This window comes from Myotis daubentonii, chromosome 1 (genome assembly GCF_963259705.1).
Source record: "Myotis daubentonii chromosome 1, mMyoDau2.1, whole genome shotgun sequence".
Taxonomy (NCBI): domain Eukaryota; kingdom Metazoa; phylum Chordata; class Mammalia; order Chiroptera; family Vespertilionidae; genus Myotis; species Myotis daubentonii.
Window position 1 is genome coordinate 145,836,050 of NC_081840.1, and position 14,908 is coordinate 145,850,957.

General features: G+C 40.3%; 1 protein-coding gene across 1 annotated transcript in view; it reads left to right on the top strand.

The window, feature by feature from the left end:
* Positions 1-14,908, top strand: part of GSTCD (glutathione S-transferase C-terminal domain containing) — a 145,040-nt gene that overhangs the window by 112,229 nt on the left and 17,903 nt on the right. The window contains exons 6-8 of the mRNA XM_059661643.1: positions 1,495-1,610; positions 1,768-1,812; positions 5,925-6,053. Of these exons, the coding sequence (XP_059517626.1) occupies positions 1,495-1,610; positions 1,768-1,812; positions 5,925-6,053 (290 nt within the window). The remainder of the gene's footprint in view (positions 1-1,494; positions 1,611-1,767; positions 1,813-5,924; positions 6,054-14,908) is intronic.

Consider the following 14,908-nt stretch of genomic DNA (forward strand, 5'->3'; position numbering starts at 1 on the left):
GGGGTCTCTGGGAATCACGGGGTGGTGCAAACAGCAATGGCTGCCAGTCCACCCTGCTTCTGAGAGGTCCCTGGGTCTCTGTGCCCTGTGCCCCGTGCAGGAACAATGATCGCTGCAAGCACCTCTGAAGAAAGCCACCCTCACGTTCCTGTCCCAAAGCCAGACAGTCCAGTTTCTCCCCATATGAGTCTGGGTCCCCAGAGTCTCACCTGAAACTGGAGTTCAGAGCAATCGGGAGCTTGTATCTCCCTCCCAATTGAAAAAGACAACAGTGTATTCAGTTGCCAGCCCATTTCTGTGCTTGGCTCTGTACCTCCGCACTTCCGTACCTCATACCCATCTCAATGCACTTTTCTCTTTCCTTCTAGTTGTAGAAGTTCCACTCAGCCAGCCTTCCTGTGGTTCTGGATAATATCTGTTTTGTCTTTTAGTTGTAGTTTTGATGTGGTTGTGTGAGGCAGCAAGTACAAGTGTGTACCTATGCCGCCATCTTGGTTCCTCCTCTGTGTTTTTTCTTTAAAACACTTTTTTCATAGATTTTCTGCCACAATGTATTGAAAAAAAAGTTGGATCAGACTAATGTAAGAATTCCTTCTTTTTTACTGCAGCATAGTATTCCATTGTGTAGATGTACCTGTACCACAGGTATTTAATCCACTCATCTGCTGATGGGCACTTAGGCTGTTTCCAAATCTTAGCTATTGTAAATTGTGCTGCTATGAACATAGGGATGCATATATCCTTCCTGACTGCTGTTTCTGGTTTCTTGGGATATATTCCTAGAATTGGGATCACTGGGTCAAATGGGAGTTCCATTTTTAGTTTTTTGAGGAAACTCCATACTGTTCTCCACAGTGGCTGCACCAGTCTGCATCCCCACCAGCAGAGCACAAGGGTTCCTTTTTCTCTGCATCCTCACCAGCACTTGTCATTTGACGATAACCATTCTGACAGGTGTGATTGGAGAGCATTATGCTAAGCGAAGTAAGCCAGTCAGAGAAAGATAAATATCACATGATTTCACTCATTTATGGAATATAATGAACATAAACTGATGAACAAAAACAGATCCAGAGACAGAGAAGCATCGATCAGACCATCAAACCTCAGAGGGTAGGCAGGGGAGGGTGGGGGTAAGGAGGAGAGATCAACCAAAGGACTTGTATGCATGCATATAAGCCTAATGGACACAGACACCAGGGGGCTGAGGGCATGAGTGGGGGGTGTGGGAGTGCAATGGGGGGATAATGACACATATGTAATACCTTAATCAATAAAGAGAGAAAAATATATAAAAAAAATTTTAAAAGACTGAAGTAAAAATAGAGTTCATTTCTGAGTTCCAGTTCTCTAGTTTCTCCTAGTGGGTTATACAGAATTTGTAGTTTATTTATCTATTCACCCCTCTTCCTGCATGCTAGTAGTCTATCCTACTAGTGTCTTCTCAACCCCACAGAATACACATTTCATTTTCTTCACCTCTTGTCTTTCCAGGTAAAATGTCCAGTGATCGAGCGTTGAGGAAGCAGCAACAGTTAAACAACCTTGTGTATGTGGTGACAAATCAGGCCAAACCTGGTGATAGAATTGTGGATTTCTGCAGCGGTGGGGTATGATATCTCTTCACGTATCTTTTTAGTCTTTCCAAGACTATGTGAATTTATATTACATTCAAGGACATGCTTTTATTTGTTAAGATTGTTATCTCAGGATGAGCAGAAACCTTAGGGACCAACTTTAACTTCTGTCTTTTCCTGCCTCTTTTAGGGTCACCTTGGGATTATGCTCGCTCATATGCTGCCATTATGCCAGGTAAAGTCTGAATAACAGATAAAAGAAAACATCAGAAAACAACATGATTCAGTTAGCTGAGCCTGGCTTATACCTGTTCTTTGAGTTTATAATCATTCACCCGGGTCAAATGTGTGGCACAGGCATTTTCTTTTTTTCTTTGAACTAAACATCTAAAATTCAAAATCTTAAGGAAAAAGTAGGATCACAAGAGTTTTTAACTGTATAAAAGGGTTATATATTAAATAATTTTTAAAATAAATAACTATTCCACTGCTAAATAAAATAATGAGAAAACTAGTTTAATCGTCAACAAAATTTTATTCTGGAAATACTAGCATCTGAAACTTGTTGAGCATATTCTTTTGGTAACTTGATTTTTATGCATTGTATCAAAATTATAACAACAATAACAAAATTTTAAAGAAAAACAAAATCCAATCTACCTCCCCTGATCCATGAAATGATTTTCTCCTCATGTTCTTAATAAGTTCTTGTCCTTGAGGTTAATTATTGTTGTAAAATCTAAAAAATGCAAATATAATTTTAGTTATGTTTTCACTCAATATTGTATCAAAAAAGTTTTTCCCTATTACAAATAGTTGTAAATGTTTTCATCAAAACAGTACTAAAATGTGACCACATAATATGTGTTTAAGGAAATGTACCATTATTTATGCAATTGTTGCCACCATTTATTAGAAGTTTGCTATTTTTAGTCTTCTGCCATATTAAATAATTTCCTCACAGTGATCATCTTTTAACATAAAAGTCTAGAATTTTATGTCATTTTTCAAAAAATACAATTAAACTGGGGCACATTCTTTGCTTGTTAGCTCTCTAGAATGGACAAAATAGTTACAATGATTACTGCACTCCCAGAAGAAAAAAATGTGGAAGAGCTCATAGACTGGTGTGAATGACATATATCTGAATGACGGCAATTGGAGGGCTGGTCTTATTCTTTACTTTCTTAGGAAATAAGGAGTAAATAAATAAGGACTTCTGGGAGAAACAGGCAGTTGTCTGTTTTATTATTTTAAAAAGCAACAATTCCATGATTGGAGTAAGAGGAAGAAAGCTCATACGTGAGACTCCTGTAGAAACAGAGTCCGGCACATGGCATCTTCTTTCCTCCCTAACAGTTCTCCTGGGAACGGAGACCGGGAAGAGGGAAGCGTTTCACACCCAGGGTACTCTGACAGGTTTTATTATACAAAGGATCCAGGATATTCCCATAAAGACAAACATGAGGACAAAATTAGGGTAGAACTCGGAATGATCATGATGAAAGTGACAATTCTGCCCACTTTTCTCCATCCAAACCGATGCTCCTCTCCTATCTTCCTTGGCCTGGATTACTGTGAGAGACTCCTAATGGTGGCGCTGCCTTCTGCCTCGCTCCACTAATCCATACTATTTATTGCAGCAGCTGAAACCTCTGTTATCACTCATGGTCTGGCTCCTGTTGCCTCTCCAGCCTGATTTCCATCCCCACACCCTGCTCCCCATGCCCACCATCACCGTCACACGTTGTGCCCAGCTACACCAGTTTTCTCAGTTCTTCAAACACAGTATATTTCTCACCTTGGGCCTTCATACATGTTTCTCTGTCTGCCTGAAACACTACTTCATTGCCCCAGCTAATTTCTATTAATTGTTCAGGCCTCAGTAAAGATGTTAGTTTTCCATATTTTTTTAAAAATGTTTTTATTGATTTTAAGAAAGAGGAAGGGATGATGGAGAGATAGAAACATCAGTGATGAGAGCAAATCATTGATTGGCTGCCTCAAAACCCAGGCATGTGCCCTGACCAGGAATTGAACCATGAGCTCCTGTTCATGTGCCAGTGCTCAACCACTGAGCCATAACAGCGGAGCTACTTTTCCATATTTATTGAATAAAACCTGCCATAATCATCAGGTGTAGGTGCTCTGATAACGCATTATATGTCTTTTATTGAACACTTATCACTGTATTATAATTGCCTATTTTACTTATATCATTACAACTGTAAGCTTCAAGAGTTCAAAGACCTTGTTCACTTTTGTACCATATTATCTGGCATACTTCCTGGCACAGGATAAGGATCAATCTATATATATAAAAGCCTAAGTGACCATTACGACCAGTCGACCAGCTGGTCGCACACTGACCCAGACCTTGCTTCTGGGGCCCGACAGCCCTGAATTTGGTTCACCTACACCCTGGACCCAGACAGGAGAGAGGAGGGAGCCCGATTCTTCACAGAATCGGCCTTTGGTTAGCTTGTTGCTGGGGCCAACTTCCTGCGGTCCCTCCTCCCGGCCAGCCGGCCCCCCGATTGGCCCAAATGGGGGGGCAGCCGGCCAACCTCCCATGGTCCCTCCCCCTGGTAGCCAGCCAGGCCGAGGGACCCCACCCATGCACGAATTTCGTGCACTGGGCCTCTAGTATAATATATTCTATACTAGAGGCCCAGTGCACGAAATTCGTGCATGGGAGGGGGTCCCTCAGCCTGACCTGCACCCTCTCCAATCTGGGACCTCTGGCTCCTAACCACTCACCTGCCTGCCTGCCTGCCCTAACCACTCTGCCTGCCGGCCTGATTCCCCTAACTGCCCTCCCCTGACAACCTGATCCCCCTAACTGCCCTTCCCAGCCAGCCTGATCTCCCCAACTGCCCTCCCCTGCCGGCCTGGTCACCCCTATTAACTTTTTTTAAAATCTTATCCCCTTCACACGCAATTGTATTTGACTTCCCTTATTGGCTTCTCCCTCTCACACAATTTTTCTCTCTCCTTTATGTAATACTTTTTCCTACTGACTCATCATTTATAAACTTTTCTTTCCTCCTTATTTCCTACTTCTGTTCCATCATCCTTCTTCCCATCTTTCTCCTACCCTCCCTCCCTCCCCACATTCCTTCTTTCCTTTATCATTACCCCTGCCCTGCCTCCCTTTTTCCTTCCTTCCCACCTTATTTTTTTTCTTCACTTCCTCCCTGGGACCTGCTTTGCTCCCTCCCCCATTTCTTCCTTCTTCCCATTCTTTTAAGCTCTACCAGCTCCCCTTTAAAACTTTTCTTCCCTCCCTCTTTCTCTCTCATCCTACCTTTCCCATACATTCTTCTCTACTTACTTTCACTGTTTTAACATCTATCTATCTATCTATCTATCTATCTATCTATCTATCTATATATCTATCTATCATCTATCTATCTATCTATCTATCTATCTGCCTAATTATTCACTATCATTTATCTTTTTTCTTTTCTGACTCCAACTTTTAAAATCTGTCCCCAGTACAGAACTATACTTGATTTTCATTATAGCTCCTACAGTTCACTCATACATCCTCTTTTCTTCTTTAACTCTGCTCTCTACTGACTCCTTTATAAAGTTCTTTCCTCTCTCCTTCCCTTCTTAAAGCTTCCATTTGAAGTGGGGGGGCATTAACCCCCAGCCCAGGGCTCAGCTTTGGCCAGTTGTTTGCTGTCCCCTCCCCCTTCCCCGGCCTCCCTCCCTCTGTCCTGCTCCCATTTCCTGCCCGGGATGCCCGGCCCAGTGAGGGTGGCCAAAGCCCGCGTGGCCCGGGCACTGCTGCTACTGTGAAGCAGGAGCGCCTCGACCCAGAAGGTCTCAGACCACCCACCACTCTGTCCCAGACCCATGGGCGCCTCCCCGCCATCGGCCTGCACCAAGGGCCACCGTCCTCCTCCCACGTCTAGGCGGGGCTCCCGCCCTACCCCTCACTGAGCACACCTGCTCCCCCACTTCCCTGCAGTTGCCACCCCCTCCCACGTGCAGCCCTGCAGTTTTCTTCCCTTTTCCATTCCTGCATCTTTTTCTTGTTCCCTTTCTGTATTTCTGTTTCTCCTCTCAGCCTGTCTGCATACAGGCCTGCCTTCCTCTCCCTCTCCTTTCTTATCCCCTCCTATGGTATCCTATCCTACCCCGGGCCTTGCAGCTGCCTGAGCAGAGGGTGGGGATGCAGCCTGCTGATCTGGTTGTGATGTTACGATGTAATAGATAATTTGCATATTACTCTATTATTAGTATAGATTATTAAGACTATGAAATACAGTAATAATACTTTGCCCTGATGTCTGAATTATGTTCCTAAATATACTTTGTTTCCTGGGTGAAATCTAGGTTACATTGATAGAAAACAAGGAATTATCATTAATCCGTGCTAAGAAGAGAAGTGATGAGCTAGGTCTAAGCAACATTTGGTTTATTCAAGCAAATATGGAGTATTTTACAGGAATGTTTAATATTGGGGTAAGTAATAAAACAATTTCAATTTCCTTAGTTTAAAAAGTAAGAAAAATGATATACCTTAGAGTAATAAAAGAGGTACTTTTATATTCTTTGCGAAACTAAGAAATTTGTAACTTTTATTTTATATTATCTACATAATATAGCATACTAATAAATATTACTTTATTCATAACACTTCATCATTATATGATAGAGATAACATTTGTTCCTCAACCAGATAAGAACTTTATTTTCTTCACTGCAGAATCCCCAGTGCCTCAAAACAATGTTTGACACATAGCAAATACTTAAAAATAGCTATTAATTGAATGCAATGAATGAATTCTAATGAAGATGACTTCCCTTGATTTATGCTACATTTTTAGGAGATAATAAAAAAAAGAAAAACAAAGATAATTGAAAAATATAGCTTATTAGTAACCTATAAATACTAGAGTTATCTTTAAGTAATATTTACTTTAGCTAGGATTTGATATCTACCTGTATTTTTAGCATCCAAGAAACAGAAAATATGTTAATCATGTTTCTAAAACCTTAAGACCAACTTATTATTATTCAATATTACTAAAAAGACCTAAGATGTGTGATTCTACCAGCTCTTTAAACCCAAGTTTGTGTGCTCTGGTGGAATTTGAATTTCATTAAGATATTGGTGTTGCTGCTATTCCTTGCATTTGTTTTCAATAAATTTTTCCTGATTTTTATAGGACTCTATGCTCCATACAGAAAATACATAATACTATTAAGATGAATCATCAGTACTTCTGTTACTGAGAGATTAATACCTGCTAAAAAAAACTTTGCTGTTTAGATATTTATGCAGCCATACAAATGCATATCAACACATATGCTAACATTGAAATTATACTCTGATTCTGCTTTAATTAAATCTTTTCCCTACTAATTAATCATGTTTCTTTTTTGTTCATGTTGTTATAATGTAATTATTACTATGATGAATATCTTATGTGTCAAGATGTTTAAGACTCTTAATACATTTGCCAAATCACTTTCCAGGAAGGTTGTGATCGTGTGCATTCTCAGCTGTATGTGTTCACATGACAGACTCAGTGGGCTCATCTGATGGAACTCTTGTCCAGGTTCAGATGCTCAGACCTTTGGTCGTGCTTCTGATGTTTTTCCAGTGAAGGTCATTTCTTAAATACAAGCTACTGAAATTTGTGGAGTTTGTTGTTATTTTTTACAGCCTAAAGTGTATGTAATTTGTTTCCTTTGTAGATACAATCTAGATTGATTCTCTTAAGCCAAGCCTATAAAAAGAGAAGTAAACTTTAAGAAAACCATTAATAAGTTAACTGTTCATAAGGAAATTCAGGAAAATGCTGACATCTGATCCAGCAAATTAAAATTAAATATATATTTATGTGTACCTTAAAGTGCACATAAACAGGAAAAGATTAAAGCTTCTTCCATAAAATGAGTTATTGAGACAGTGCCCATGTTACCAGCACACCAGACAGAATGTATCAGGTAGCGAGACATTGCTGCCCATTTATTCCCCTCTCAATTTACAAAATGCCCAGCCTATTGGCCATATAGTCTCTTTATCCTTCTTTGGCTTATAGGTGCTAAATTATTGTGGCATATTCTTACATATTTCAAGGTCATAATTTACTAACATCAACTAAAAATGTGTAAGTCTTTTTGGAAGTGATATTTGCTCTACATTTCATAATAATCCTGTATAATAAAGAGGTAATATGCAAATTGACCATCACACCGTCACAAGATGACTGCGCCCGCACCGGAGGCAGGGTTCCCGTAACAAGCCGTAACGCACGATCAGCAGGGACCTGAGGCTGCGTGGTGCCAGGTGGGGGACATGAGGCTGTGCCCCCCATCCGGCAGGGCTTGACGAGGGACCTGAGGCCACGCCCCCCGCCCCAGCACCAGGCTGGGGAACCTCAGGCCGTGCCCCACACCCCAGTGCTGGGCCAGGGGATCTGAGGCCTCATCCCCTGCCCCAGCGCCAGGCTGGGGGACATGAGGGTGCATCAGGGGACCTGAGGCTGTATTCCCCGCCCAGCAGGGCTTGACGGGGGACCTGACTCTGCACGCCCCCCCCGGTGGGGTTTGACAGGGTACCTCAGGCTGTGCCCCCCATCTGGTGGAGCTTGACAGGGGACTTCAGGCCATGCCCCTCACCCCGGGCCAAGGGACCACTAGCCACGACCCCGCTCGACAAGGCTTGACAGGGGACCTCTGGCCACGCCCCCCGCCCTGGGCCGAGGGACCAAGGGACCCCGATGCCGGCCCTGGGGACCTAAGGGTGTGCTGGGGGACCCGAGGCTGCAATGTTTCTTTCATCTCTGACACTTCTATGACAGAGAAAGTGAGAATAGTGATATCAAAGTATTTCTTCTAATTGATTTCCTTTCAATGTGCACGGATCTGTGCACCGAGCCACTAGTATTACAGAAAAGGCCATTACTATGGAAAAACACTTTACATTAAAAAACAAAAACTATCCATGCTAAGCACCCTACCCTACAAAATGCTATTGTTGAATAATTCCAGCAATAAAATACAGTCATCTCCACCAGGAAATAAGGTATTGATTTTTAAGAGCGGGATAAATATGTTTTATCTGTCAATGCATATCAGAATCTCAGAACAGTTTATTTTCAAGTTATCTATTTATTTTTTCTATTTAACTTATAAATTTCAATATAATTATGATTTATCAGGTCTGAGTGCTTAATTACAAGCTCATTTCTAGTTATGTATGTTAATGTACAATTAGAAGATGCTAATGCAATTATAGAATGTAATTCAGTAACACTTTTGGTGAGCAATTTATATAATCTTTTTTTTAAACGATAATGAACTTGAGAAATTATATATTATGCAAACACAATTTAGAAAAATCATTAAGGCCAAGTAGAGGACTTCCAGGTGAAGAGGGCAGATAGAAGTATTTTAACCCTCTTTTCCCCCAAAAAAATCACACCCCCAAGAAACAGAAAAATTGTACTCCATTATTAATGAAATTACTATCACCATTCTGTAACTTGAGCCACAATTTAGACAGAAATCAGATTAAAGGGAAATGATAAATTACTGAACAGAGAAGAAAAATGCATGAGGAGAGGGAATGGCAAGAGGTTATTAGAAAGTAAGTCTCTGCTCTCACAGAATCCCAGAAAATTTTAGGAATTCAGCAACCAGAAACCTTAGAGGAAGGGTATAGAGAAGGGCTGAAATTATATTTAATTAAAAATATTTAGGGACCCATATTCCCACCCCTATCTGTATAAATAGGTAACTATTTCTCCCTACTCCTGCAAGAGGTTGGAGGTTTATTCTATGAGGAAACTGAATCAGAGATGCTCTAAGTATAGGGATATGTGAGTCACAGTGGAGGACAAGGGTGACGTGGACACCGAAAACAGGAGCTAAGTGAGAATCTGCTTCCCAAATGATGGTAAACTTCTCCCCACCACACCCCACCTTGCTATTTGCTCTTAATTCCAAAACTTCAGAAGCTGGAATCACCTCCTCAATCAAAAGTTTTAAAAGATCCTTTGCGGAATCAACTGTTCCGAGAGAAAGAATTACAGGTACCATAACTGAATTCAAATAAACAAAAACCAGCTGGTCACCTGCTCACCCAGTCACTAGTAAAGCCCTCCAGTCTTCATTCAGAACTTCCAATCAACTTTTAGTGATTTGCTCTTTAATACAAACTGACAGCCAAGGAATATCAAACATGGAAAACTTCCACAATAGAAGATGGAAACCAAAGCAACAAATGTGACAAAGGACCTGATTCGGGGAGAGGTCAACAAAAGATAACACATAGATGAAGCAAGGATAGAATTTTTAAAAAGGAACCATCAGAGGACTTCTTGGAAATTAAAAATATATTAACTACCTAGTTCATTTGGGATCAGTGGATAGAGTATCGGCCGGCAAACTGAAGGATTGTGGGTTCAATTCCCGGTCAAGGGCACGTATCTTGGTTGCAGGTTCAATCCCTGGCCCTGGTAGGGACGAGCTGGAGGCAACCAATTGATGTGTCTCTCTCACATCTTTATCTCTGTATCTCTACGCTCTCTTCTCTCTCTAAAAAAATCAATGGAAAAAATATCATTGGGTGAGGATATTATATACATCGGTATATAGAGATGTATAGATGTATATATATAAATGTTTACTTTAGTAAACATTTACACACATACTAGTACTAGTACATAACAAAATAAAAGTAGAAGTCTAAAAAATGTAATGTAGAACATTACCTGAGAAAAATATAGAACAAAAGCCCGACTGGTGTAGCTCAGTGGTTGAGTGTCGACCTATGAACCAGGAGGTCATGGTTTGATTTCCGGTCAGGGCACATACCCAGGTGTGGGCTTGATCCCCAGTAGGGGTATGCAGGACGCAGCTGATTGATGATTCTCTCTCATCATTGATATTTCTCTCCTTCTCCCTTCCTCTCTGAAATCAATAAAAATATTTTTTTAATTATATAGAACAAAAAAAATCAAAGGAATAGGAACTGGAAAGAAGTTATGTTTTAAAAAAATTAGAGATTCAGTTCACAAAGTTCAATGCTTCAATAATAAGAGGACCAGAAAGAGGAACAGATAAAATGGTCAGGAGAAAAATACAAAGAACTAATAGAAGGAAATGTGTCAAAAATAATGTTTCTTTTTATTGAAAAGCTCACTTGAAAAATGACCTAAACCAAGATACATTGTTGTGAAATTTCCTAACAGTTCCGGGCGGGGAGGGCGGGGGGGGGGGGGACTTAATACTAAAAAAAATTTAATCAAAATGCTATCAGACTTCTCAATAGCAACATGAAAGACAGTGAGGCAAAGACTTTAAAATTCTAAAGGAAAAGTTCCAGTCTAAAATTCTATACCTAATCAATCCAACCACCATGTATGAAGGAAATAGGAAATGTACTTCAGGAAACTACCTGAAGATTGGCTGCACCAAAACAAGAGAGTAAATAGGAAAAAAGAATAAGCGGTATCCAACACAAGAGGGGGTGGGGAAAGTCTTGGATGTTCAAAATGTGCAGCACACCTAACTCAGCAGTGAACAGTATATACAAGCAGAATGGTAAAAACACTACATGAACACAAAGGCGAAGGGTGTATAAATGTGCAAAGAATTTCCTCATCTCCTATTGCAGAATATCATAGATAATATTTAATATTTACAAAGCAAGAGAGAGCAATATACACTTATGCTAATAGAAACTGTATGGACTTCAGGAAATAAAACTAATGAGTTGAGAAGCATTAGCTTTGGTCGCCAGATTTTCTTTAAAGGAGAGAAGAGTGTATACAGAGCAAGAGACTTTTTGTAATTGCATGCCTTTTAGTGTTATTTGAATTTTAAATCCAATTACCTGTAATATAATTACATGAAAGTTTTTAAAGAGGGGGAACACAAGTGCACAGCTGGGACCAAGCCTGCTTTTGTCTAGGGTATCTGGATGGGAATCCTTTGAGAAGCCCAGGTTCAGAGCATCATTGAGCTGGGCAAATTCAGAGGTCACTCAGTTCAGTCTTCTCATGTTACAGATGGAGACTTGAGGCTCTAGGAGGGGAAGAGGAACATAGTTAATGTGAGAGCTGGCACTAGAGTCCAGTCAGTGACTTTCTTGTTCACTCTCCATGTCTAAAAAAGGAGTAAATGGGAACATGAAGAACTAGGATAAAGGTTGGTAACAGGCAAATTAAGTTTTAATCTTGGCTTCCTCACTTGAGATCTTGGGCCAGCCAGTTAGCAATTTTGTGGAATGGGGATTATTGACACCTATGTAGTAAATGTTAAATGAATCTAAAAAAATTAGTCATAAATACGTGTAACACAAACTTTGTTTGGGGGCTGTGAATAAAGCATAGGCTTATTATTTAAAACTGTGTCATATTAAAAACCAGAGGCCGATGCACGAAAACCAGAGGCCTGACCTGCACCCTCTCCAATCCCAGAGCCCTCAGGGGATGTCCTACTGACGGCTTGGTCCCGCTCCCAATGTTCTCTGCTCTCTGTGGGGCCTGCCTGCTCCACAACATGGCGATGGCCAAACAGGCCCTGCTGGGTGCTGTCTGCGGGCATGCTTGCCTGCTCGCAGGTCGCTGTGGTGATGGCCAAGCAGGCACTGCTGGCCGTAGACACTCCAGAGACGGCAGAGCAGCGAGGCTTGATCCGATACCGGAGTGGGCGGGTCCCGCCTCTTCGCTTGGTCCCCGTGACCCCTGGCCAGGCCGACAGGCCCAAACACTCCAGTGGCAGGGCTGAGGGGACTGGGCTCTACCATCTTGTGGCTATGGGCACCGCCATCTTTGTGACAGAGTGATGGTTAATTTGCATATTACTCTTTTATTAGATAGGATTAGCATATATTCTTCATCAACATATATTTCTAGAATGTTTTTTAATATATATTATCTTAGAGAATAATCAACATATATTTTTTCATTCCCTAAGCATGAAAGGTGTTGTAACAGTTTGCCTAGGGAAGGGGTGGGGAACCTTTTTTCTGCAAAGGGCCATTTGGATATTTATCACATCATTTGCTTAATATAATTCACTTAATATAAATGTATGTTGCTATGAAAAAAGCTCCCAGATTTATTGAATTTTAAGTCCCACCTGTGGTTGCCTTGGCAGAGCCAAACCAAATGATTTCTCGGGCCTTATACAGTCCAGGGCCCAGACATTACCAAACCCTGGTTTATAGTCTTTCCTTGTCTAGGGACTACCCAGTTGAAAGACATTATGAGAATGAGTGATGATTAATTTCATGTATTTACTACCATATATGACAAAGATGTGGATTGAAGTTTCTTGGCTGTTCAGTTTTATTTTGCGAACTTACATGATAGGATAAGTATTGTACTTACAACTTTTATGATGTACAGATTAATTGAAGTAAGAAAATATAAGAGAAGGACCCTTAGCTTATAATCCAGCCGTGGGCAAACTACGGCCCGCGGGCTAGATCCGGCCCGTTTGAAATGAATAAAACTATTGAAAAAAAAGACCGTACCCTTTTATGTAATGATGTTTACTTTGAATTTATATTAGTTCACACAAACACTCCATCCATGCTTTTGTTCCGGCCCTCCAGTCCAGTTTAAGAACCCATTGTGGCCCTCGAGTCAAAAAGTTTGCCCACCCCTGTTATAGTCCATGAACTCTGCAGCATATATCTGAGTAGAAAATATTAACATTTACTTTGGAATATGCATGACTTTAGCCAATAGATAAGTTTACAACTTCAATTTTTATCTTTAAATTAGAATTTGGTGCATATACAAAGAAAGGGGTTGATATTAAGAAATTCATTATTTGAGACCACAATTTTGAATTCTTTGGATCAGTCAGTGAAGTAGTTGTTTGCTATGATGTCAGCTAAACATTAATTCAATTTCTTTTCCCCTAGCACATTAGCCTTCATTAGATAGTCATAGTTGCTATTTTGATGTTCTTTCTACAGTTGTCAAATCTATCTGATGTGTCTTATATTAATAAATCTATCCTTTATGTGTTATATTACAGACTTTCTGGGTCAGATGCTTGAGATGTAATTAGAAATTAGATTTCATACAATACTGTGGATAAGAATGTTTTAAGAAAATAAGTGATGTATTTATCGTTGTTATTTTTTCCTTTGCCACTTCCTTTATGTGTGGTCAGCACATACTCCATTTCTTTTCCACATTAGTCAGTGGGGGTCCTAAGGCTGATATCCAGAAATCCTTCATTAAAAAAAGATGGCCTCAAGGTTCCTTCCAGCTCCAAAGATGCTGGTCGAAAGCATGGCATGCATGCTGTCATAGACAGAGTGTGAGCTTTGGAGTCAGACTTGGATTCAGAGATCATCTGGAATGCTAGCTGGCTTGGTGACCTTTGACATGTTATTGCAGGTGGAGCCAATAAGAGCTACTTAAAGTAGTAAATGAAGGGGACAGACTTCAATGATGAAATCAAGAAAAAAACACTGTGTAAAATTTTGACATCTGACAGATCCTCAGTAAATGCTCGTTCCCCATGGAGCTTTAATTCCAGACGGTGGTCGGACCAGTGAGATGATAAAGTGAGGAGTGTATTTGTAAAGAGTAATTATCTGGGATGGAGGCCCCACCCTGTCTGAGTTAGAATCATTAATTTATTGTGTGAGCTAGTAACCTCTCTGGACCTCAATTTTCTCATCTTAAAATGGATATTTGCACACCCATGTTTATAGCAGCACTGTTCACAATAGCCAAGATGTCCATGGACAGAGGAATGCATAAACAAAATGTGGCATACATATGTAGGGACAATGGAATATTATTCAACCTTTAAAAAAAAGGAAATCCTGTCATAGGATACAACATGCATGAATCTTGCAGACGTTATGCTAAGTGAAATAAGCCAGGCACAAAAAGAGAAACATATGATTCCACTCAGATGAGGTATCTAAAGCAGTCATACACATAGAAACAGAAAGGAGAATGGTGTGCAGTGTTTAACGCTTCTTCATATCCCATGAGTCACACACAGTAGACATATGACTTTGAGTTGTTTAAACTTACACAATTCCCACGTTGAGTTAATTAATGTATTAAATAGTTTGGATTCAGTTGTTACTATTGACAGAGCATAGAAAATGAACCAAATTTTTGACTTCTGTATTCCCAGCCACTACCATAATACTGATACATAGGAAATGCCCAGTGATTTTGAACAAATGAATAAATGATGAATGAATGAATTGTTCAGTTTCTAGAACTGTAAATGCCCAGTGATTTTGAACAAATGAATAAATGATGAATGAATGAATTGTTCAGTTTCTAGAACTGTAAATAATAATTATAGACCATTAG